Consider the following 25,062-nt stretch of genomic DNA (forward strand, 5'->3'; position numbering starts at 1 on the left):
CCATTTCCTGCCATATTCCTGACCCTGCTTTTCTACAAGAGTGGATGCATTTGCAGACAAAATCTTAACCTAATCCTGGATCCAGATGGAAGTGGAGATAAACCCACCTTGCCGCTCAGGGAAGACCCAGCAGCTGGATGGAGTCCAAACCGTGAGCCCCTGTTACCTCCAACACTTTACCTCTGTGCTGTTTGAAGAAGACTTCGGGAGCCCCAGATGAATGACTTTACAGGTTCTAGAAGCATGTGAGGAAGGACAGGTGCATCACCTCTACCTGTTTCTATAGCAACCCCTCAGCCACCGCTCATTGCAGGAGGTGCTGCTCACAGCGCTGGCCTTTTAAACCGAGCACCACAGGTCTCTTCCAGAGAAGTATCTGGGTCATTATCTAAAGTGCTACTTTGCTTGCTCTTTGAGAGAAGGCTGTGGGAGAGGGGACTATTTACCCACTGTTTGACATTTCTGGCCAGATGCGCACACCACGGTGTCACTGCTTCCCTTTCCAGCAGGAGTGAGGACAGGAGAGAGAAGAAGAAGGAAGTTGAAATCATGGAGATCCATAGATATACCTCTGCACGGGTCCTTCTTTTATCTTTGGCAAGGCCACGGCACAAAGCTGCCCATTGTGTGGGCTTCCTTCTGAGCCCCCTAGACCACCAGAGCTTGGGTACAACTGACTAGCCTTGATGAGGCCACTAAATTTGACTCCAAGCCTTGATCTTTGCCCATAGCCTGCCCCAGGACAAAATCTCAGCCTTCCTGCCTCTGTTCTCTGGCCATGTAAAGATAATAGAATGAAAAAGTCATGAATATCAACCCTCAAAACAGGCCATAGAAAGAAGTTACACTGGGCTTCTCATTTTACAAATTCAAAAAGCAGCAGTCCAGAAAGACAGAAAGATTTTCCCAAGCCAGACCGCTAATTAATGGCAGAGCAAGAATGAGAACCTTGGTCTCCTACCAACTTCTAGCACTCTTTAATCCTCTCTGGGATGCTAAGTAGAGCAGAATTGAAAAATGAAAATTATAAAAGCCACATACACAAAGAAATAGTCTTTTGATAGGAAAGCTGTACCCTGTCAAGTGATTTTTTTTTTTTTTAAGGCATTGGAGGTGGTGGAGAGAAGCATGTTAAACTGTTTGTCCACATCTGTCCCCAGTGAAGGAGGTTAGCACAGCGTCTGTCCGGTGAACTGGCCGAAACTCCCCATGAGTCAGCAGGAGGAAAGAACCACCAGAGCAGGACTTGAAACGATCCAGATTGCTGTTCCCTGGACTTCAGTCAGACCTGCGGAGATCCATCAATGTCAGCCTCTGTCTCTGCCCACACTGCAGCCAGCCTGACCTCTGGCACCTGAAATTACTCGCTCCTTGGAGCAAGACGCTTTATGCAATTGGTTCCAACTGCTCTCAGCTCCTGCGTGCACAACTGAGGCAGGATCTAGAAAGTAAACTGCGTGGAATCTTTGCAGATAAAGCAACTCCAGTTCTTCAGGCCACCGTCTATTCCTTTTTAACTGCCTGCTCTTCCCCAAAGTTCAAAGTTGGAACCCCAAAGAAAGACTATGAGTACTTCGCTTCCATCCTCAATTCATTGAATCAAGGCATAGGGCTCTTCTACAGGTGCTTTTAATAGCTCAGTATCACTTCATCTGATGAGAATAACTGGTCCCCGATGTACACCGCTGCTGCTAAGTTATAGGGCAAGTGCCGGTGGTCGTGGCCTCTTCCACTGAGCCCATGGCCCCCAAGGGTACTCCCACCACAAAGAAAGCCATTGCTGCTCTATCATCACAAGTGAAGGCAGTGTTAACCACCAGGCTCAGGTCTCAAGATAAAAAATTTGCCAAGTTAAGCTGTCAAGATAAAAAATCCTTCTACACCACCTTCTTCTTTTAAAATCCCAAAGTTCTCTGCATGGATCATTATTAACTTTATTTTCTGGAAGAAGGAACCAAAAAGAAATATGCCGACTTGTCCCTAGTGCCCTAAGAGTTGTTGCCGACTTGAAATTTGGAATGGTCATTTCTGTGACTATGACAGGAGAAGTCCCACTTAGGAAACTTGGAATTGGTTGTGTTGAATCACAAGAGGCAGGCAGTAGAGAATCCTTTTTAAAATAAGTTTCTTACCTCTAGGCAAAGCCTCAGTCTGAATTCGTGTCTTAAAGAACAGTCTGAACTCTCCTTCACGTAGTTACATTAGGTGGTTATGTATAAATGAAAAATAGCATCAGGCTCAATCCATAACCCGTCCTACAAATTGTAGAGGAAAGAACACTAGTTGTAGAAGATCTGGGTTTGGGAGCAGATTCTCCCCCCAACTCCCCGACTTTTAGCAAGTCCCTTAACCTGGGTCTCAATTTCTCCATTTATAAAATTGGGACAATTTTATCTATCCAGTCTACCTCATAGGGCTGCCATTAAAGGACTTCTTCACATTTCATTTATATAGTGTGTGTGAACATGATTTATAGGTTGTGAAATGCCGAGCAAATATGAAGTGGTATTGTTTACTGGCTAAAAGGTTCTATAGCCATTCTGCCTGGTTGAAATCTTTGCTTCTGTGGTTGCCGATGGTGGTAGCCAGTTTTCTCATCTGTAAAACAGGCGTAATAATAATAATACCTATCTCATGGTGTTGGTGAGAGGACAAAACGAGATAGTCCACACAAGAGTGCTCGGCATTGTGCCGGGTATACAATAAATGCTCAATAGAATCGTGCAAAGTACTAACTGATTCTATATATAAACTTATCCCCTCTTGGTCCAGGGGCCAGGCTATCCCAAAGATCTTAGTGCAGTTCAGAGCATTAATAATGTCAGAATTAGAAAGGATATAAGCTTCTAAATGATCATTTGAGGTTCAATTATTTAAATCTCATTTACATACATTTAGTTTCATAAATGAAAAAAAAATTTAAAGTGAATGTTTTAATTTTTTTGTTTGTTTCAGTCGGCATTTGCTATCTCTACTCACAGGGAGTTAGTTCTGCTTTCTAGACTGTTCTGTACAATGAATGGTTTGGGGCAATGGCAGTCAAAGCATATGCTCAGCACTGCAAATATACGGTCCTAATTTCCATCCCACGAGTCTGAGTTAGAGGGCTTGTCATTTCTGCCTCTGCTGAGGATCTGAGGGCACAAGTGTGAGCAGAACAGAGGGGACAGGCGCTCTCCACTCACTCAGTCTGTGAACAGCAGCTGGCTCGGTCCTGTGCTCTTGTGAAGGTGGAAAACTGAGGACATTCAGAAGAGACATTCAAAGCCAGTGATGGCTCTTAAATTAACATCTTCACCACACGTGAATTGATAAGTTAATTATAATTATTTCAACATTGTCCCAATTTTTTATTTACTCTGTAGGCAGTTGCAATGACAAGCACCCTGGACTGAGTCTCCTAGTGGGTCTTAAAGGTTCAGTTATTTAATACTCACACTCCTGGTGAATCATCACTTCCTAAGGAAACCATACATGAAAGCCTATTTGAGTGAGACTTATTCTTGGGTGATACTTGGGGTGACATTGGGGATGTGAAACAAGAAGGAAAAATAAGCCCTCAAGAATACTTCTTTATCATCATCCCCAAGATCAAGGCTAAGAAGAACTAGTCTAACAGAAGTCACATTTCTCTCAAAACCTAAACGGTCTCTTTTTAAAAGGGAGAATAATACAATAAAGGGCTACTGTGTGTCTTCATCAGGACATGACATCCAGAACTAACTGTTTTGGTTTCTTCTATTTTGTAAGATAACCAAGAATAAGCCTTCATTCCCACTTACCAAGTCAAATATGGGTCCCTAAGGTAATCTGATGACATTTCACTTATTTAACTACTAAAAATGTTGGTCAGTGGTGTGCTGTTAAATATGTAACAACTAGCCCTCTGAGCGAAAAAATTAAAAACCCTGCTTTATAGCATTTGCCAGTTTCCATGGTGGAAACACTCCTTCCACGGCCGATTTCAGACTACTATCATGCCATATGGCACTCAACACAGGGTCAGGAACAACTGTGCGGTAGAATCCAGTTCGACAGAGAGGTACGACACACATGAATTACCTCGAGGGCATGGATCATAGTAAAATGTCGTGAAATAATCTGAAAGTGATGAGTTTTGAGTATTTATTCCCTTTGTTTTCCATACAATTTGCTTGACTGTACGTTTTTACAATTTAATCTTCAGTGATAACTGCATTTAACAACACTCTTGAAAAAGTCCTGAACATTTGACATCCAGCTTTCACCAGCTAGCAAGAGTTGGCTCGGGCACACCACTGGCTTGCTGCCCTAGGGAGAGAGGATTACTAAGCACCGAAAGACAGGAACCTACCCGTAGAAGGAGTGACAGATCACTCCAAGCCAGTGAGAGGAGCAGGACACACAGAAAGGGTGCATGGGGTGAGATGTTAAGGAAGAGGGTTGAGTCCAGGATGGGGAAAGGCAGTCCTCTGAGCTCACGCTGTCTGTGTATTGCCTCCCGGTAGTTGCCCCTCCAGAGGACTTGCGAGTGGCTGGTATCAGCGACAGGTCCATTGAGCTGGAATGGGACGGGCCGATGGCAGTGACGGAATATGTGGTCTCTTACCAGCCGACGGCCCTGGGGGGCCTCCAGCTCCAGCGGCGGGTACCTGGAGATTGGAGTGGCGTCACCATCACGGAGCTGGAGCCAGGTCTCACCTACAACATCAGCGTCTACGCTGTCATTAGCAACATCCTCAGCCTTCCCATCACTGCCAAGGTGGCCACCCGTACGTAACATTTCCCCATCCTACTTCATTTTTCTTTCCTCTTACATGAGATCATGGGCATTCATGATAGTAGTGTCTTTTCTTAATTCTTCAGGGATGCCTACAATAGTCACAGCCCGGGAGGGGAAGGGCTTCCGATGCGACCCCACTTGGAAAAGGGTAAATCGTTAAAAAGGCACTTCCGATTAAGAGAATTTCCAAATCCAGGCAGCTCCCATCAATTATAGAACCAAAAGGACAAAAAGGCAATTATTGAGTTCTGACTTGGCGTAAGCTCGAGTCTGATTAGAAGTCAAAGAAACTATGAGACTTCTACAGACTTTGCATCTAGTTAGGGATTCAAAACCAGAAGATATGAAATAGGATGTATAATAAGCAAGTGCTAAATGGTATGTTACAGATGGTAAGTGTATAGCAGAGTGGGAAAAAAAAAATCTTATTTAAAACCACACTGACGACACCCACTTCTCCTCAGAGAGAGGTGGCATAATTTCTTCATGGTCTTTTGTTTAGCAAAATATAGTCTATTTTGATTATAAAAGTTGAGGGTCGAGAGGATAGTTTAAGAAAGAGTCAGTGGAGAGAAAGATTGAGACATAGACAGAGGCCAGCTAAACTCCTCTCCATAAGAAATAGCTTGTTGTGGGGGTTTTTTCTTTAATTTAGGACAGGGGGGAAATTTCTATAGGTGCATATCTGCATTTTACATATATTTTATTTAAGCACAGAAAAATTTTAAAAGATTGCCTACCAAGTATTAACATTGGCTACCTCAGAGAGTAGAGTAAGAAGCACATAGAAAGGGACTGTTTTTTTTTTTTTTTTCTCTTTATACACCTCTGGTTTCTTAGACCATCTTTTCCAGTACAGCTCCTCCACCTCTCAGATGCTGGGAAGGTGACTTACAATTCAGCTCGGACACTGTGTACCTGGAGTGAGTGTCAGGTCCCACAGGTTAGGGCCTGAGTCCCACAGGACTGTCTGCACCTCAGGCACCCCGTCACAGGTCCAAAGCTGTCACAGGCACTAATGACTGACCAGGCGTAAACTCCCACAACCCTTCCTTAGGTTTGATAATTCCTTAGAACAATTCACAGAACTCAGGAAAGTGCTTTACTCACTAGTACTGCCTTATTACCAAGGATTCAGCTCGAGGACAGCCAAACAGGAGAGATGCTCAGGGCAAGGGATGGCGGACGGGGTGAGAAGTTGCCATGTCCTCTCCAGATACACCACAGCTCCCAGCACCTCCCTTCACCAGCCTGGAAACTCTCCAAACCCTGTTGCTTGGAGAATTTTGTGGAGTTTCACTAGGTAGCCCCGATTGAATAGGTTACTGGCTCTTGGTAAATATTCAGTCTCCAGCCTGTCTCCCCTCCCTGGAGGCTGGAAGAGAGGCGGCAAGTTCCGATCTTTTAAATCATGCCGTGGTTTTTCTGGAAACTGGCTATCTAGTTATCTTGCAATCATACAACAGAGATTCTTATCACTCCAGAGATTCCAAAAGTTTTAGGAGTTGTATGCCAGGAGCCCAGGGACAAAAACCAAATACTTGTTACTATATCACGGAGAGATTTGAGCAGTAGTGGTAACCATAAAACAGAAGCCCCCCTTGGTCAAGAAATGGGACTTCTCACCAAACAAGGGATAAGAAATTTCAGTCCATTCTGTGTAGGTCTCAAAGGACAAGATGGTATTTGGTGAACAAATGCCATGGAAGTTCAGAGAAGGGGGAGGTCAAAGTAGAAGAGCTGGCTTTGAATGTTTCTTGGACTTGAACTGCACTTGGAAGGATAGGGACCCCACAGAGAGGAAAGGATTTAAATCATCCAGTCACAGAGATCCTGTTATGATACTGGATTCCCCCTCTGAATGCTGACTCTGTAAATATGCCTATAATTATCTCTGTTTATATTTGACCTTTTTTTCTAAATTCCTCTGGTGCCTGAGAACCAGTTTTAAATATCTTCAGTGATTGTGCGGAGAGGCAGGTCACCATCTGCTGCTTTTCCCACCTTGCTCCGGGATGAGTCACCACAGCAAGTGCCTGGCCCGACTCCCAGGCGTCTCCTCTCCCATCCACGTGCGCAACAGTGATGAGGTTTCCAACCCCCCCACCCCCGCTCCCGTGGCATGCGTCATGCCAATTCAGGGCATCCCCTCAGGCAAGCTCCCAGGTGACAAGGACAAAATGATGTAAACTCACCTGATGTGCCTTCAAGTGGGTTCAGAATCAGACCTGCCTTTCAACCAAGAATCATAAGGAAGTTTCCAAACAGGACAGATGAGAATCTGTTGGTTTTCCAATGGAATATCCCACAAAAGGCAAAGCTAAAATGGAAGTGGGCTCCCTGGAGAACTGAGAATAAGTCATGCTGTCGTATCTCAGGGCTGGAAATTGGAACTCCATTAGGACAAGCATACCTCCACCTCACTGAACCCGTGCATGCCTCTGTCCATGTGTGTGTATGTGTGTTTGTGTTGGGGGTTGGGGGATGGGGCCCGAGAAAGGGGAGATTAAGAAATGAGAAACAGGGTAAGTGAGGCAAAGAGAGAGGAGACAAATAATGAAGAACTGGAGGGAGACCGTGGAGTGAGAGCAAACATCCCAGGATCTGCCATTGTCCTTTGTGTGTGCCTTCAGTTGCCTCATGTACATGAAATGGACATCTTAGACCATCCTAGACATAGGCGATTTGAGCTAAACAAAATACTCCGACCGCACCTCAGATGATCAAGAAAGGCGTTCTAGTCTTTATTCTGAAGCTGGCTACCATCCTTAGCCAACTCTCTCTGTGCCTCCCTCCTCCTGGGTGTGAAATGGGAACATTTTATTGCCTCTCAGGAGTCCTCAGAGTCTCCAAAGATAGTGTTCAATCCTTTGAGAAGGCATTGTACTAAATACCAAGATTTGCCACATTAGTAAGGAAAGGAAAGGTTGTCTCTTTTGTATTTTAATATTAATCTCTGATGGGAGAGAAAGCATTAGAAAAGCATTTATTTGATTATGTTTGCTATGTTCACTTGGGTATCACCAGTACAGAGCAGCGCCAGGGTCATGACAAAGTGGGCCAGTCCTGCACCTGGGACCCGCCATGTTTCCAACAAAATCAGATATGGAGGGAGGACACCCAGGCAAAGCCCTAGATGATGCTCTATGTCCCTGCCAGGGATAGCCATGACATGGTCACCCACATTGCTGTGTTCCAGATCTCTCCACTCCTCAAGGGCTACACTTCAAGACCATCACAGAGACCACCGTGGAGGTGCAGTGGGAGCCCTTCACATTCTCCTTCGATGGGTGGGAGATCAGCTTCATTCCAAAGGTAATGTCCACATGTGACACTGCCAACAGTCTCTTCTGGAGTATTCATACTCTTCTCAACTTGGAATCAGGAGCTGCAAGGACAGTGCCACCCAATATCTCTCTCTCCATGCAGCTAAGGACACAAAGGGACCACTGGTGGTGTCTGGGCTTTAGAACATCTCTTCCACAAAGGCCTGGTGGATTGACTAGCAAGAGTGGCCCCAAGCCTCACACCCTGGCTTTGGAAGACAGGAAGTGGGGAGCAGTCACTGGGCCCAGCTCTCTGCTCAGAAAGCTCTAGGGTTTGGCAAGCTATGCTTTTAGCAAGTCTAAAAACCAACCTTCAAAATGTTGGGGTTTCTCCTTAGGACATAAGGAAAGCCAGACTGAATCAGTCACATGGCTTCATTCCGTGCAGAAGATGCACCAAAAGTCAGCTTGTATGGCCAGACTCTTAACGGTCTGAGGCATAACACAAAATGTCTTTTGCAAACTATTAATTGAGAAAATTCGTCCTTACACAAATTATGTTCTTAGTTTTTGAGTTAAAAAGTATCCTTATTCCATTCTAGTCTTTAAAGTAGCATTTTATTGTATTCATCTAGTACTGACTTTTCCAAGTTGCCAGAGGCACCAGCCAAGTTCTGGTTTCCCAGAATTTGTTGACACTCCTGATACTCCCCCCAATTCTACCACTCATGGGAGTATAATGTTTAATCATAGGCCTTACCCCCATCTTCATCTTTCAATATCAAATAGCATTTTCCCGTCATCAGACTTAATGACAGAGAACACATATTTGGTTAACCAGACAGTGATCTCACCATTATTTTACTTCTAAATTCTTCGAGGCATGTACTGTTGGAGCTACCAAGGACCTCCAAGTTCATAGAGTATGACCCTTCATTTTACATTGAGTTTGTTTACTTTAAAAAGACTAAGACTCAGCAAACTTAAATAACATTGGATAGCTAGTTGGTGGCAGGCTTAACACAGGAATCCAGGGCTCCAGGGTTCTGTCCACTAAAGCAAGACTTTCTTCTCTATGTGGATAGAGTCATGTCACAACAAGCTAAACACATCTGAACAGGCATTCTGTACAAACACTGTTTTCAGGTATTATCTGCATTAAAATGGCCACTCCATTTTACGGTAGACAGCTGGGTGTATAATGGGGCAGAGAGAATCCTATCATCCTGATGCTGAGGCAGAAGGAAACTATGTTAGGTTTGCCTATTTTACATTTAGTATGTAAATGCGCATGCCAAGGTCAAACACATGGCCACACAGAATACTGTGTGATCTGTAGGTTGCAGCCCCTGCCTGGGAGGTGGAGTAGGGGGACAGGGGGTGTAGAGGGGCATGTGTCCCTGTGATTTATAGGTATGACTATAAATTACACATAGGGCACCCTGGGGGACATAAACAGAGTCTAAAGAATAGGGAAGAAGGGAAGTGACACAAAAAGAGTCTTTTTGTCCTCTCCATTTCCAGGGACACACACAGAAAACATAAAATGACAGACGAGAGGTGGGTAGGTAGATAATTCTGGACCCAACATCATCAAGTTAATGCTTGTCATTTCCTCTTCCACCAGTTTGTCTCTTCCTTTCTCCTTTGTGTTATTCCTTGTTCCATGCTTCCTTTTTCTCTTCTTTGTACTTCCTAGGTGGTTGTGTCACTGACTCCTAACTCATCTGGGTGAAGGGAACACAAGACATTGACATATTTGCACCCAGCTGTAACAACATGGAAAACTCCAGATAGAGCAAAATAATAGCTCCAGTTGATTCAAAAACTTGACATGCTTTAGTCTTAAAAATGTTGTATATATACATAAAGATATTCACAGGCATAGGCAGACACAATTCCACTCTCCTAAATAGCCAAGAGCATGCTCGTCATAATAAAGGCCCCCAAATCTGGTGGATGTTAATCGTAACCAAAATGCCTTTTGTAAACTATGGCAAGAGTCAATCCACATGGAAACTTTGGCAAGAGTCAATCCACATCGCCTCATGACCAATTTTTGTTGGCAAACTCAAAAGACTCAAGGAAGGCCAAAGAAATGTTCTTGAAAGTTGATTCTCCATTTGCCAAATCCTCATGGAGCAGTAAGATTCTTACTGAGACTGTTGGGAGTTTTTCTTGGCTCCAGAAATTCAGCTGTGAGTGTCATGGGAACAGATGTGGGCCCCATTTTTAATGAACAATTCACAATCAATGTTTCACACTTTTCTCTCCCAGTGATTTTTCTTTTGCCTTTTCTGCTCCTTCTTTCTTCCCACCCTCCAGAATAATGAAGGAGGGGTGATTGCTCAGCTCCCCAGTGACGTCACATCCTTCAATCAGACAGGACTAAAGCCTGGGGAGGAATACATTGTCAATGTGGTGGCTCTGAAAGAGCAAGCCCGGAGTCCCCCTACCTCGGCCAGCGTCTCCACTGGTGAGTGCTCCCAACCCTTCTTTCTACATCTACCCATTAGGCCACACTGGAAAAAAGACAGCAAGTTGCCCAAGAAGTAGAGAGACAAATGGTGTTGGGTTTTCTTCTGGAGCTGAAAACGATTTGGATTCCTGGAGATGGAGCTACTCTACCAGATGTGTAGCTGAACGTCTTCCCTCTTGCTAATCCTTGCAAGCACAGAAATCTGGGAGAGTATCATATGGGGAAAATTCTTTGTTAGGATTTCCAGCGTATTTCTTCTGAACTTCTTCATCAAGAGGCTTCATTTGTCATCCCTTAGTATCTTGAGCTTAAGAACCAGCAAAAAGAACTAAGTCTTATCTATTGGAAGATTTAGTGAAAGTCATCCAACCCTTCCCAAACTTGCCATCATTTTCCAGTGATGAACGAAAATACTTCCTTCTCTGAGTTGACGTAAGGACTAAATTAGAAAAAGCACACAAAGTGACGAGCTCTATGTTGATGAGAGAGTGCTCAAGACCTAGTATATATACATATACACAGAGAACACACTTAGAAGTGAGAGCATCTGGAAATAAATAACTCAAAACAAGTATGGGTGAGTTGGGTCACTGTTCAAAGTGATGACTTAAGTTGATATTAGTTCATCCCCACAGTTAACCTTATGCAAGACTGTTGTTTCTAGATTCAATTCAGTAACTGCGTGATCTTTTGCCTTATTGTTTTCTTAGCTAACAAAGATGGCCAACTTCAATGCTGTAAATCAGTAATTGCGATGCATATGTGTATACCCTTCCCAAGAATTTCTCAAAGGTTGCAAATAGCATCTGGTATCATTTTTGGTGTCATTTTATGGACATAGGAGCTGAGACTCAAGAGTTAAGCACTTTTCCCTTTTAGTTTACAGACATTGAGATAGGTGAATATTGGTACAACTTTATTTTTCATAAACTGACATTGGCACCTAAGAAAGCCAGTTATGGGTTTAGGACAAAGGCCAAGTTGGCCAGAAAAAAGAATGACAACACCATGTAATGAGACCATGTTTATGGATTAGTGATTCATACTTTGCTAATTGGAACCAAACTAAATAACATCAGGTGCTGGGGCTTATGCTCAGCCTAGAAAACATTGGTTTTAAACTATTGTGGCATTAGATTATGTTCCATTAGGGCACTTGTGCTCCATGGCAGTGGCTCAAGGCAAGGATGGAGGGGAGATGCAGGCCTCTGATTACATCTGCACCTGTGCCCAACACAGCCTCTGACCAAGGCAGCTCCACCTATTTTGTATTTTGTATGGGCATTTCAGATTTTGTTGTTTAAAGGAAAAGAGTATTATTCCCCACTAAAAACGCTTAAAAGTACTGTTCTTTTTTTTTAAGATTTTATTTACTTATTTGACAGAGAGAGAGATCACAAGTAGGCAGAGAGGCAGGCAGAGAAAGAGGGGGAAGCAGGCTCCCCACTGAGCAGGGAGCCTGATGCAAGGCTCGATCCCAGGACCCTGAGATCATGACCTGAGCCGAAGGCAGTGACTTAACCCACTGAACCACCCAGGCGCCCCTAGAACTACTGTTCTAATGCAAATATGTTTTAGCAGAAACTCCATAGCCATGAAACTAAAAAGTTCTCTGTAGGAATTTCTGCAGACGCCAGTGACTAGAGTTTTCCAGTTTCATTCCCCAAGGTTATGCTGGAACCTGACCTTTCATGACGTGTAGATGCTCTTCGTCTGGGATGGAACACTTCAGTGACTCCAGGTCACTCCTGTGAACTGATTTTAAGAAAAGTTGACTGGAAAACAAAAGCCAAGACAAAGAAGATGGTTCAGAAGAGGGCAGAGAAGAGCGGTGATGGTGTAGAAAGCTTTTCCTCCAAATTTGGGGAAGATAGTCTAACCCTGTCTCAGTCTTCTACTCAAGGCACATTTTTATGAAATTTGCAGGGGGGGTTTTGTTTGGTTTTTTCTTTTTATTTTTTTTTTTTTTGGTTTGAAAGGTCCTTAGGATTTAAATCCCAGATTTAAAAATTTGCGGTAAAGCTAGGCAGATTTTTTTCAATTAAGAAAAATGTCCTAGTTAATTCTTTGGCATTGTGTACAGAGTCCTGAAGAAATGGAGAGAAAAATATTTATTCCAGTTGACTTTCCGAGTAGAACTTGTGTTTGTTTAGAAATTAGGACCTAAACTGAAAGCAAGCTGACACCAACTTGACTGGAATGGGGACACCACTACTGAGAAGCCAACAGAAGGGCAGAATCCAAGGGTGGCTACAGAAATGAAGGTTGTCTCCCAACCCTGTCTGCTGTTTTCAGGGAAGGATTGTTTAATTATTTCCTTCTGCTGACAGCCCCCTCCTGCGAAGCTCTGAGTCCTCAGAAGCCCTCAGACTGGCTTCTTCCAGGCAGGCCCTTTAAGGAATGCAAATTACTAGACCTCCTGCAACTATGGCCTTGGCAGGAGGATTGTATTCTAATATGGACAATCCATTATGGTCAAGGTCTTGGGGATTTAAAGAGTTAAGGGACAACTACCTTCTAATGTCTTTTGAGTTTCTATGACATCTTTTTCTTTTTTCCCTTCAAGAAGCTTCTGTTCTCTGAAATGCTTCCCCTTCTTTCTCATGAATACAGAGAACATTCATTCATTTCATTTACTCAATACCCATGCACTGAGAATCTATGTTTCAAGCTTTATGTTTCTACAGCAGCTAGAAGACCACTTCTCCCATTTTGTTATTAAGTTAAATTAAATTTAAAAGGCCCAAGTTACCTAAAACCATTAAATTCAGCATGCTGAAAACATCTGGATGTGTTCTGTTAAATCATATCATTACTTCAAATATGAAAAACAGAACTTCATTTTAACTCCAAACCAGGTGGCACCAAAATGGCCTGGTGATTTTTATTTTGACTGGTAGTAAGCCAAAAATCCTAAGCTGCTTAACAGAGAACAAGATTGGACTAGACCCAGAAAGAAGATGGGGTGCCCAGGAAAAGGACCAACTCTGAAAGATTGAGAATCTTAAAGTCAGACTAAGTCCATCCTATGGAAGATGCTCCATTTTGGAGACCATAGGAGGTAGTCCAGAGTGGATTGGTTTAAAAAACTGGTCTTTGGTAACAAGGAAGAAAGACTTTCTTTAACTAGCTAAAACAAATGAGAATTTACTGGAAGGACATAGAGTGTCTCCTGCAACACTAGGACCAGAATGTAAATGGACGTCACGAAAAAACTGGGGAATGGAAAGCCAAGTTCAGGTTACTCTCTCTGTCTTTCTAGAAGCTCCCCAGAGTCATTCATTTCTCTTTCACCACGTATATTTTTTCCTAAAATTCTGCACCCAATTCCTCTGTGTGTGTATGTGTGTTGAAGAGGGATGTCCCCCCCACAAAGCAATTCTCTGGGCACCATTGGGTAGCCGACAACTCCACTCAATTCTGAAACTATCTACCCAGAAACAGGAACAGATGCCACAGGCTGAACGCTCAGTCCCACAGGACTGCCGTCCACATCAGATGCCAGTTGCACACCCAGGTCACTACCTGTGTTTCTGACCAACTGGCTACGCAGCAGAGATTCCCACCGCCCCCTCCTCAGTTTTGATTAATTTGTTAGAACTGCTCCTAGAACTCAGGAAATCCATTTGCTCACAAGATTACTGGCTCACTACAAAGGATATTAAAGGTTACTAACCAACAGCCAGATAAAAAGACACATTGGCCAAAGCCCTAAACAGCCCCGCATGGTGCCTGGTGGGAGCGTTCTGGTTCCCCAACCTGGAAGCTCTCTGTACCCAGTCCTTTAGGGTTTTTACAGAGGCTCCTCTACTGGCAGGATTGATGGTGACCAGAGGTCAGGAGTGGGACTGAAAGTTCCAACCCTCTAATCACAGAGCTCACTCCCCTGGTACCCAGCTCCAAGCCTCACCTCATTAACATCACAGAAGACATTAGTGCTCTCTTGGCTTAGGAAATTCCAAAGATTTTAGGAGCTTTGTGTCAAGAAGGGACCAAGACCAAATATGTATTGATGAAAATCACTCTCCCTTCTTCCCTCCCTTCCCTCCTGTTTTCTCTCTCTTCAGATCAGATGTTTTCTATTTATGTGTGACTATGATAGAGCACGGTCATACCAGCCCTGGATCTCCATGTCCCAAACCATCTAAACAGAGAACCTGAGCCTCTGGTTCCAATCCCAAATCCTTGAAGAACATTAATATTGATATTAATCAGCTCCAGCCAGAGAGGCACAGTCGTATTATAAATGCAGACAGGGAAGCTGGGCCCACTCTTTTAGAAGGTAATGAGTAATTCAAAAAAGGACACATTGGCCGTGCAGACCTGCCATGAGGAGTTGAGGACAGCATTTTCTATTTTCCTCATGAAGTTCCTTCTTTTTCTATTTCCATTTGACATTCTCTCCCCTTCCTTGATCTCACCACTGTCTAAGTCACTAAGAACAGGACCCCAAGTGGGTGCTGGAACCATGGGTGGTGGGTCCCATGGGATGCCAAGCAGCTTTTCTAGGTCATGCCACACCACAATGACGTTCCCCTCAGCCACTCCGTGGCAGAGGCCAGGGCTCAAGAATAGCCCACAAGATGATCTTCCTAAACTAAAGGCCTTTTTTTTTTTTTTTTTTTTTGTCCCCAGAAGGAATGTTTTCCATCCACAATGCAAATGTCTGTTGGGTTGTGGTACTGTCTTAGCAACTGGACTGACGGAGCGGTCGGTGTGGCTGAGCAGGGACATCTTTTGGACACTCATGATACCCTCTTTGGCAACTGAGTTGGAAGTCTCGGGTGTTTACATGGGGCTGATAATCTTGGCGATCTTTGGTCAGTGCTCAGAGAAGGTGGAAGAAAGGCAGAGCACACACAGCATGAGCACATCTCTCAGTTCTCTGGCCCATTACTTCCAGACAGAAGCAGGGCTCGCAAGCCAGTGGGTGCCCTTCCCCTGCCCAAATGGGGGAGCGTCAGAGCTGGAACAGCAGAGCCTGGTGAGAGCAAGTCAAGGGAACCGACTTCTGGTGTCACTACCCCTGTTGCCAAACTGTGTCCTCAGGAAAGCGATTTCGTCTTACTGTGTCTCATTTTCCCCATCTGTAAATTGGGATAGTAATACCCACCTTTCTTTAACTGACCAAGCTAACCTAAGGAGGAAAGGAGAGAGCGGATTTTGAACACCCATTTCTAAACTCTTTTTTCTGCTTGATCCTTTTCATTCAGTCATTGATGGGCCCACCCAGATCCTGGTTCGAGACGTCTCGGACACTGTGGCCTTCGTGGAATGGACCCCACCTCGAGCCAAAGTCGATTTCATTCTCTTGAAGTATGGCTTGGTGGGCGGGGAAGGCGGGAAGACCACTTTCCGGCTCCAGCCTCCCCTGAGCCAGTACTCAGTGCAGGCCCTGCGGCCCGGCTCCCGCTATGAGGTGTGGGTCAGCGCCGTCCGCGGGACCAACGAGAGTCAGTCCACGACCACCCAGTTCACAACAGGTAGGCTGGGGTGTTGGGGGAGCACGGGGAGGTCGAGAGAGTTGAGCCAGCCGGTGCCATGTCCTATCAAGAGGAGTACCAAGGGGGCGAGGTGATGTTGCTTGGGCACCCACCTTACCACAGACCCAAGCTGCCGCACAGCACAGAAGCACACGCATGTTCGAGAGAGCTAGGTGCCCGTCCTGCCTCTGCTACCAGCCAGATCTGTGACCTAAAGCTCTTCTCCACGGTTCTCAGGTGTCTCCTCGGTGAAATGAAAAGTTTGTCCATATTGCTAGCCCAAATGGAAATTTTCTCAGCGTTCAGGAAAGGTGCCCTGCCTCAAGGTGCTTTCCTGCTCTTTGCGGGCACTTGTAATCATTCTGTAAGTTCATAATGACTGCACAGCATGGTGGTGCCCCAAGGAGTTGTGCGAAGCCCAGACTGTGCAGCTGGCGGCAGGCCTTCCGCCTAAGACTTTGACATTCAGTCTGCCCTTTGCAAACACCGGCAAGAAGGCTCACGGGAGGCCTGCTCCCACACACGGTAGACTGGATGAGACCCACCAGCCTCACTGCGATGACCACTCACCACCCCCCCTTCCCAGGGCTGTCAGGACGCAGAAAGAGCTTCTCCCACAGTAAGGAAAGGCCGGACCTCATGGCGACCTGCTCCCTCGTTCTCTCAGAGCCCATCCAGCTGACCAGCAACGGGGCAAATGGGACAGGCGCCATCTAAACAGAGGCTTCCCAGCACTCCCACTGGGTCAGCAGGGGCTGGGATCAGATAGCGAGTCTCCCCCTGACCCAGATTCTCAGTCTTGGTCTCTCTGCGCTGGAGAGGTCGCACATCAAGGAGTGTCTCTGCCAACTCCAAGTAGTGCAGGGATCAAGGGAAACTGCTAGCCTCTGTAGGATCTGAGAACCGGCATCTTCTGATGTGGTAGAGTAGGAGAATTGCTAATTCAAGCATCCAACTTGCAGCGTGGCCCTAGAGCCCTTCCAGGATGGGATAAATCAGCCAAGGGGCTTCAGGGTGCTTCCGTCGGCAGCACCATCATCCTCCACCTGTGTTTAAAATCAGTCAAAGCATAAGGCAGATGGAAGCCAGAAGTACCCCCTCGAGTGGAACCTGTAGCTTAATGTTAGAGACAGATGGGCTTGCAAGGTGATGGTCCCTGGGGACCTGGACCAGGCCTACCATGTGGCAGAAGTCGGGGGGGGGCGACTCATGTTGGGACTTACACCACGCAGGAACTCACAGAAGCCAGATGCCTGGGGAGAGCTGGCTCCTCTGAGACAGGCGAGCAGTAGAGCAGACCTAAGTGCCGAGGTCCTGCTGCAAAACTCACCATTGAGCGAAGTCCACCTTCCCCAGGGTAAGGAAGAGCCCAGAGTCTTATAACAGGGCTCCCTCTGCACAGAAAGACACATCAAGAGTGGGGAAAGCGTCCCTGCTAAAAGGCAGCAAGCTTGGACACTGACTGCCAGGTTCGATTTGGAGAGAGAGGTTCTCTCCCAGCCCCTGGGCCAGACTCCAGTCCGGCCACAGGATCGCAGGTCAGACTGTGCACCCAACACATCTTGGGGTTGCCCGTGACTGAATATGCAACTAAAAGAGGAAAAAAAAGGGGGGGGACTAAATTCTTCCCCTTTCTCTTTCCTTCTCCTCCACTTAATCCCTATTGCTCAGGGTTAAGCACGACCTAATACAGGGTCCCTTGGTGGTGAGTTCAAGGTCAGCCCATTCCCCACCACCCCTCACACTCCACAACACCGCCCCGCTCGGGCCAGTTGTGGGATCTCCTGGGGGCCCGCGAGTCCCGCATTCTGTTCTGAATTTCAAGACAGTTTCTGTTTGAAAAGAGGTTTCTTTGTGCTTTGCCCAGATAAGGAGTTTGAAGAGGCAGAAAAGGAGAAGGGCGCTCTGGAGCAGCACGACGAAAGGCAAATTCTTGATGTTTGGGTCGACAAGATGGAAGCGGCATTGGCTGGGGGCCCAGGAAAATTCCAATCAAGACAATTACATTCTGCCTCCTCGGAGCTCCCCCTGAGTTTCCGCTCACTGCTGCGTGATTCTCTTTCCGGTCGCCTGGCAGATTGGCAGCTGTTCCGAGGCGGCCTCCTGGCCTCACCTCCAACCTGCTCCCCTCCGCTCAGCGATGGCAGGGAGATGCCAGCAGCTTTGCAGAGGAGCTCTGGGGGGGTGCGCGGCAGGGGAGGGCAGGGCTGCCAGCCAAAGGAGGCGCTGGAGGGGCGGGGGCCAGACCCTGGCAGTAGGACCCTCAGTCATTTCAGAACTCCGCTTAAATTCAAATTAGCCAAAGTGCTTTTCCAGGTGATGTCTTCAGCACTAGGAGCGCACTAATTGCCCTGGCAATTAAAGCAGAGATTTGTTTCCTGCGTGGTGAGCGGGATATTTGCCTGGGTCCTGGAGCTGCTCCCAAAAATGAAAGCACCGTGATGGGAGCACAGTAGCGAGAGAGACGCCAGCCCAAGCAGCCCAGGAGGCCAATCTTGAGAACCTCCCTGCCCTCGGTGGTTCTGGCTTCAGGAACCTTCAGGAAGGCAGTCCAGGGACACTTTCTCTCCACTGGAGGCCGTCTGTCCTCCCTCAGGGCACTAAACTCAACCTCCAGAGCATTTGGCTGAGCAAAGGCTGCTGCTCTAACCTAAATGCCCCAGAACGCTGTTATGGTTTGAATTGTGTCCCCTGAAAAGATGTTGGAGTCTTAAACCTCAGTCCCTGTAGATATGACCTTATTTGGAAATAAGGTCTCTGCCGATGACCAAATTAAAGGAGGTCATTAGGGTGGGCCCTAATTCAGTCTGACTGTGTGTCCTTAGAACAAGACGAAATTTGGACACAGAGGCCAGTACACGGCGAGAACGCCATGTGAAGATAAAAAGTAGAGATTGGGGTGATTCTTCTGTCAGCCAAGGAATGGCTAAGATTGCCAGTGAACCACCAGAGAGAGGCCTAGAACAGATTCTCCCCCATAGCCCTCAGAAGGAGGCCGTCCTGCCCTTGATCTCAAACTTCTAGTCTGTACGGACAACACATTTCTGTCAGTCAAGCTGCCCAGTCTACGGCAACCTGGGAAACTGAGACAAAGGCCCACATCCCAACGGTCAGAGCCCCCGCCTGCTCAGCAGTGATCCCACTCGTGGATTCCCTCACACGTGCAGCCTGGCTGGCATGTACCACCCCAGCCAAGACCAGCTGCCCACCCCACCTCGCCCCGAGCATCCTCAGATGCCCCCCTGCCAGCCGAACGATTGAACGAGACTTCTCTAAATAGGCTTTGAGGTGGCAGACAAGACCAAAACCTGACAATTTTCAACCAGGCGCTTTGCATGTGTCTATTGAACACCTAGCAGGGGCCAAGCACTGTTCTAGGCACTGAGGCTCCAGCATAAACAAGATAGACGAGAGCCCCATTCCTGTGAGTTACATTCCAGTGGAAGAAGAAGCAAAGAAACATACAGGATACTTCCACCCTGAGTGCTGTGCCCAGAAGAGAAAGGGATGCTGTAAAGGAAGGGCCACGTGGGACTGAGTCATACAGAAACACCTCACTGAGGAAATGCAGTTGTAACCAACACCTAAGTGACCTAAGCCACGTGAGGTTCCAGGGAAGAGCATGCCAAGCAGAAGTCACAGCCCGAGCAAAGGCCCTGGGGTGGGAGTAAGTGTGATGTGTTTCACGAGTGGGGAAAAAAGGGAGTACAACTGAAGCACAGTGAATGAGGGTAGAAGTCTTACGAGACAATGTCTGAGAAGCAGAGGGCCGTGCAGGGGACAAGCAGGAGTTTGTAATCGGATGCAACAGGCAATCTTTAAGCAGGAGAAATGCTTGGTCTAAATTATGTTTTAAAGACTGGATGTGGCTATTACCAGAGTCCAGAGCCCTGAGCCTCTCTACGCCCCTCTCCCCGACATCAGTCTTTGCTTAGTGACATGTTGCAGAGACCAGACCAGCTCCTACCTACAGGGAGGGCTGCCCTTGAACCAGCCCTCTTACAGGTCAGGCTTAAAGACCCAGAGGAGGGGCCTGCATAGTTGGTGAAGCATCGGACTCCGGATTTCAGCTCAGGTCATGATCTCAGGGTCCTGGGATCGAGCCCCACATCCGGCTCCCTGCTCAGTGGGGAATCTGCTTGAGGGTTATTTCTCCCACTCCCTCTGCCCCCCACTCATGCTCTCTCTCTCTCTAAAATAAATAAATCTTTAAAAAAAAAAAAAAAAAGACCCAGGGGAGCAAACAATTTCACTCCACCCCATTCCTAAGACCTCCTCACTATTGCCAGGTGGACTGGAGAGACCCCAGGCCCTGAGGCCATGACCCAGCCTGCCCAAAAATTGTCACTGGAAGCTCTTGGTGTCGCCATGAGAAAGAATCCAAGGACAGACACAATACAGCGATGAGCAGTAGAAGCAGGAAAGTTGATTAAAGTGAAAATACACTCTAGTGACATGAGAGCCGTCGAGCTCAAGGGAGAGGTGGTCCACTGGGGTTTGGGTCTCCATGTTTTATTGACAGTTGTTAACAAGGGAGTGGAATATTCATTACTGGGAGCAGGGATTTCTTAGAAGTAGGGTGGTTTCCTGTCAGGGCACCCTTCTGGAGGAGATTTTAGTATGGTAATGTAATCTAATGAAGGAATAATGTGAACTTTCACCTACTTTGTCAGCCATCTTGGGCCTGTCTGGTTCGATCCAGTTTCTTGTGGTTTTGTTCAGGAGTGCTGTCAGGTCAGGTCAGGCCTCTGACTTTCTCATAGTGGGCCAGGACTTCCACCTTTGCTGGCCTCCAGGGATCCTGTAAGAGCCTAACTATCTACTCTAACATTCCCAAGCCCTCATTCCCAGCATTGACCTCTTCTGGCATCACTGGAAATCACTGGAAAGTGCCTGGTCCCTTCAAAGACAACACTGCCCCCTATCCACAGTGCATAGTTGCTAAGGCCAAAAAACTCTAGCAAAAACCATAGTCTCCAAGGTCTGGAATTTTTAGTTAGGAAGAGCAGTAAGTAGGTAGGTACAGGACTCAACCAAACCCTAACCCTAGCCCTAACCCTAGCCCTAACCCTAACCCTAACTTCTTTTTACTCCAATTCCATTCAGGCCACACACCCCACACCCCACACCCCGCACCCCATACCTTATCTCTGCCCCTGCGTGAGATGAGTGGCATACAGCCCGCGCATGCGCATTCTTCCCACATGCCCCTGTATCCAAGCTTCTGTTTCCATCTGACTCTTCTCTCCATCCCCAGCATGTCAAGAATGTACAGAATCCAGCACGTTAAATCTACATTGAGTAAGGAAACATTTGTCAGAAAAACAAGCTGCAGAGACATAAATCTGCTAAAAGATTCACCTAATTTACATCACTAAACAGAACACTTCTCACTCTGAAGCAGCTGCCCTCAGATTGATTCACAGCCTTCCCCTCTTCCCAAGAACAGTGGGTGCACACTTGCCCAACATTTACAAATTAGAAGTCTCCTGGAGGTTTTCTCAGAACAAATGGCTGGTCCACTCCAAAGTTAAATTCACGTCTCAAAGACCAGACTTACTGAGAACACTTTAAGTAGCAGTTTTTCATGGCTGCACCTTCTTCCCCTGCACATTGTTTGTGTTGTTTCTGCCCAAAGAACCTTGAGGAGATTACCAGTCTGGGGAGAGAATCAGCCCCCTGCCCCCAGGACTGTGGGAGAGACCGTGTGCTGGTGTGCTCTCCTTCACATGGGAATCTAGAGCTTCAGAGAGCCAACATTGGGGGGTGCCTTGTTGTTGGAACTCAGGATGAGCTTCAGAGGCAACAGGGAGTCCTCCCAGGGCTGGGCCCTTGTTTATGCACCAGGCATCGCACCGCAAGCTTCACATGCATTCTCCTATCTGTACGATAACCTGAAATGTTGTTATTAAGAAGCCATTTTACAGATGTGGCCATCAAGGCCCAGTGACACCTCACATGACCAAAGACTTGACCATGGTCCCATGACTATGAGGGGCAGAGCTGGGGTTCAACTTTTCCACTACATCACATCCTCTATGTGTTTACTTAATTTCCTACAAACCTTGCAGCATTGTCTATGCAGGTAAATCCAGGAGGAGATGCTGATACTTCAAAATCTTGCAATCAACTGTCTTCTTTTAGCCTGGTGGCCAAATTTGAGGTTACTGTTTTCCATCATAATCACTTGGAAGCTGTCTCTGATTTTTTTTCTTGCTGAGGTCTCCCTCAGTTTTAAGCTTATGATAACTGGCTTATTCTAAAATTTCTAGAATATCCCCACGTCCATTCAGAAAATATTCTAGAACATTCCCTGAATGGAATTGGGGCAAGCATCACTCTAACTCCCATGTAAAAATCTCCAAACCACCCATGGAATCTGGTGGAACAAAAGCTCAAGGGCAGCCCTGGGGTTCAATCAAAATAGGAGCCAGAGGGTCAGGAGATGGGGACTCTCACCCCCAAATGTATTAAACCTCAACATACATGACAAAGGCACATGATCCCATGTGATTTTGATGATGACTGACTCTTTTTAGAGATTGATGCCCCCAAGAACCTGCGGGTGGGCTCGCACTCGGCAACCAGCATTGACCTCGAGTGGGACAACAGCGAAGCAGAGGTCCAGGAGTACAAGGTTGTGTATAGCACCCTGGCAGGTGAGCAGTACCACGAGCTGCTGGTTCCCAAGAACTTCGGTCCAACCACCAGAGCCACCCTCACAGGTGAGTATGCCCCGGCTCCTGGGGCATGTTGACCCCTGATTCCACACCTTCACCACCCTCTCCCCAGCCCACCCATCCCCCATCCAGCCACTGCCAGACCCCACTCATCCAGTCTTTCAAGTACCTGTCATGTCTACTGCTCTCCATTGTCTGCTGTCACCTGTCTGAAACTACCGCAGGTCTCCTCTGATCACTGTGAAGAGCCTCTGCATTCTCTCCTCACCCAACCATGTGCTCTTCACACCCTCAGTGATCTTGTCGACGATGCTGTCCCATTCCACACACGTTGTCAGGATTTCCCATTGCTCCTGGGATAACCCCCAACCCTCGCGCGGCCCGTATCCTCTGGTCTCCCCTCCCCCTTGCACCTCCCAGTGCTCCCCTTGCTCCAGGACCACAGGTCTGCATCGTTGGTTCCTGAATCACCTTTTCCCTGCTGCCACGCGGCTTGGCACATGCCACTGCCGCCCCCTGTCAGGCTCTCTCCCCACCCTCTTCGCCCAGTTATGCCTGCTTCCCTGGTTCCCTTGTCACTTCCTGGGGAGGCTGTGTCGTCCCCAGATGAGGTCAGGTCATCCTGTCCTGCTGCCTCATCTCATTGGTGACCCCTGCCCTCACAGCACCATTCGAATTATCATTGTGTGCTTGCGGGGGTGACTGCCCCATCGTCCGTCTCCACCCTAGATCTAAAGCTCTGTGAATGGGACCATATTTAATTTTGCTCATTGTCTCCCCTGTGTCCAGAGAAGCGTCTAACACTAGGTCCTAGACAAGTGATGAGTGGATAGATGGGTGGATGGGTGAAGGTAAGTGCAAATATTCACTATGGGGCGTAGAATACAGAACGGGGTGAAAGCCTGCTCATGCTTACGCACCCCATGGAGAGTCTGAGTTAGTCTTGAGGGCAATGGGGGGTCATTGAGAGATTTTTAAAGAAGGTGTGAAATAACTCCAAACGTGCAGCTGCAGCGTGGAGAGCTGGGGGAGGGGAGCAAGGTCAGGGGCAGAGAAGGGTCAGGTGGCCCTGCTGGAATCAGAGGGCGAGCTGGTGATGGCACAGGCGAAGTCAACGCCCTAGGTCACCATGCCACTTGGCTGGGGAGCACTCCCTGTCCCCATGAGGATGTGGGCCCCAACCAGTGCTCCTCCCAGGCCCTTAGACATGCCCATCCAGGAAAACCTGCCCCTTGGACTTCACTGAAAATGTGGGCCATGGTTTCCATGTCAAAGACCGTGCAAAGCAGCCACACAGGGGCCACTAGCGTGTTCCCGGAGATGCTGTTTAACTTGTGTCTTGGCTTCCTGCAAATCATTTGCCATCCTGGTAGACAAGGCATACATAGCACAGAGTGCATAGAGTAAACAAGGGCAGAATCAGCAAAGCTGTTTTCCTCCCAGACCGCCTTGCAAAATGAGGCCAGTTAAAGTAAATATAATAAATGCTTTTTCCAGACAGACGCACTCCTAGAAGCCCAGCAAGGAGATGGAAAGATATGCTGACCAAGCAGGTTAATGGGGGTGAATTAAACACAGCAGGAACACACCAGCTGGCGTCAAGGCCTCTACAGAGAGATGGAGACATTCGCAAAGATTAAACCAAACAGAAAAAAACAGAAATGATACAGGAGGGAACTGAGTCTAAGCACAGCCCATCCCTGCCTAGAGCCCCAGGCTGATTTGGCAATTAGCAGTTTACAAAAACGATGGCTAGTTGTTCAGATGGAGGCTATGCCATAAAATCATGAGTGATATAGAGAAGAATCCAGTCACATCCTTGTTCCTATGTCCCATGGCCGGCAAAGAAGATTCTACATTCATTGATCATCTGCCTTATGTCAGTCCCTCTCATGTAATCATGGCTTCTTTAATCTTTACAACGATTTCATGACAGATGTTGCCATCCCCATTTTATGGATGAGGAAATCGAGGCTCAGAGAGTTTGGAGACCTGCCCAAGCTCACAAAGCCAGCAAGGGGCCCAGTCCCTCGGAGACTTGCCAAAAGCCTCCCATCGCATGGCTGCTCGTGTTAAGATCTAAAATGTGAGGGACGGTCAAGACCTAAATCGTGTAGACTTAATACAGAATGGACAAATTATTATTGAGGAGTGGGCTTAGCTTGGCCAATTATTGGGTTAGGGCCAGGCTTGTGAAATAAAACTATAAATATATATTATACATAATTATCCTGGGGAACTCACTGCCGGGGAGATTTATAAAGGCAAATCGCTTTATGTGATTTAGGAGGGAATTCTAGGCATGTGAGGAAATCAAGGATGTCTCTGCTTGCTGAGACACGAATTACAAGGGTTGTTGGCTCCCTTGCTGTGGTGTCTGGGGGAAGAGAAG

At 46.9% G+C, this 25,062-nt stretch overlaps 1 protein-coding gene across 2 annotated transcripts in view; it reads left to right on the plus strand.

Annotated features, from left to right (window-relative positions):
* TNR (tenascin R) overlaps nucleotides 1-25,062 on the plus strand; it is a 190,019-nt gene that overhangs the window by 114,817 nt on the left and 50,140 nt on the right. For both annotated transcript variants that reach the window (XM_044267360.1, XM_044267359.1), the window contains exons 4-8: nucleotides 4,488-4,751; nucleotides 7,962-8,077; nucleotides 10,354-10,504; nucleotides 15,721-15,990; nucleotides 22,530-22,715. In XM_044267360.1, the coding sequence (XP_044123295.1) occupies nucleotides 4,488-4,751; nucleotides 7,962-8,077; nucleotides 10,354-10,504; nucleotides 15,721-15,990; nucleotides 22,530-22,715 (987 nt within the window). The remainder of the gene's footprint in view (nucleotides 1-4,487; nucleotides 4,752-7,961; nucleotides 8,078-10,353; nucleotides 10,505-15,720; nucleotides 15,991-22,529; nucleotides 22,716-25,062) is intronic.

The sequence above is a fragment of the Neovison vison genome, chromosome 10, assembly GCF_020171115.1.
Source record: "Neovison vison isolate M4711 chromosome 10, ASM_NN_V1, whole genome shotgun sequence".
Taxonomy (NCBI): Eukaryota; Metazoa; Chordata; class Mammalia; order Carnivora; family Mustelidae; genus Neogale; species Neogale vison.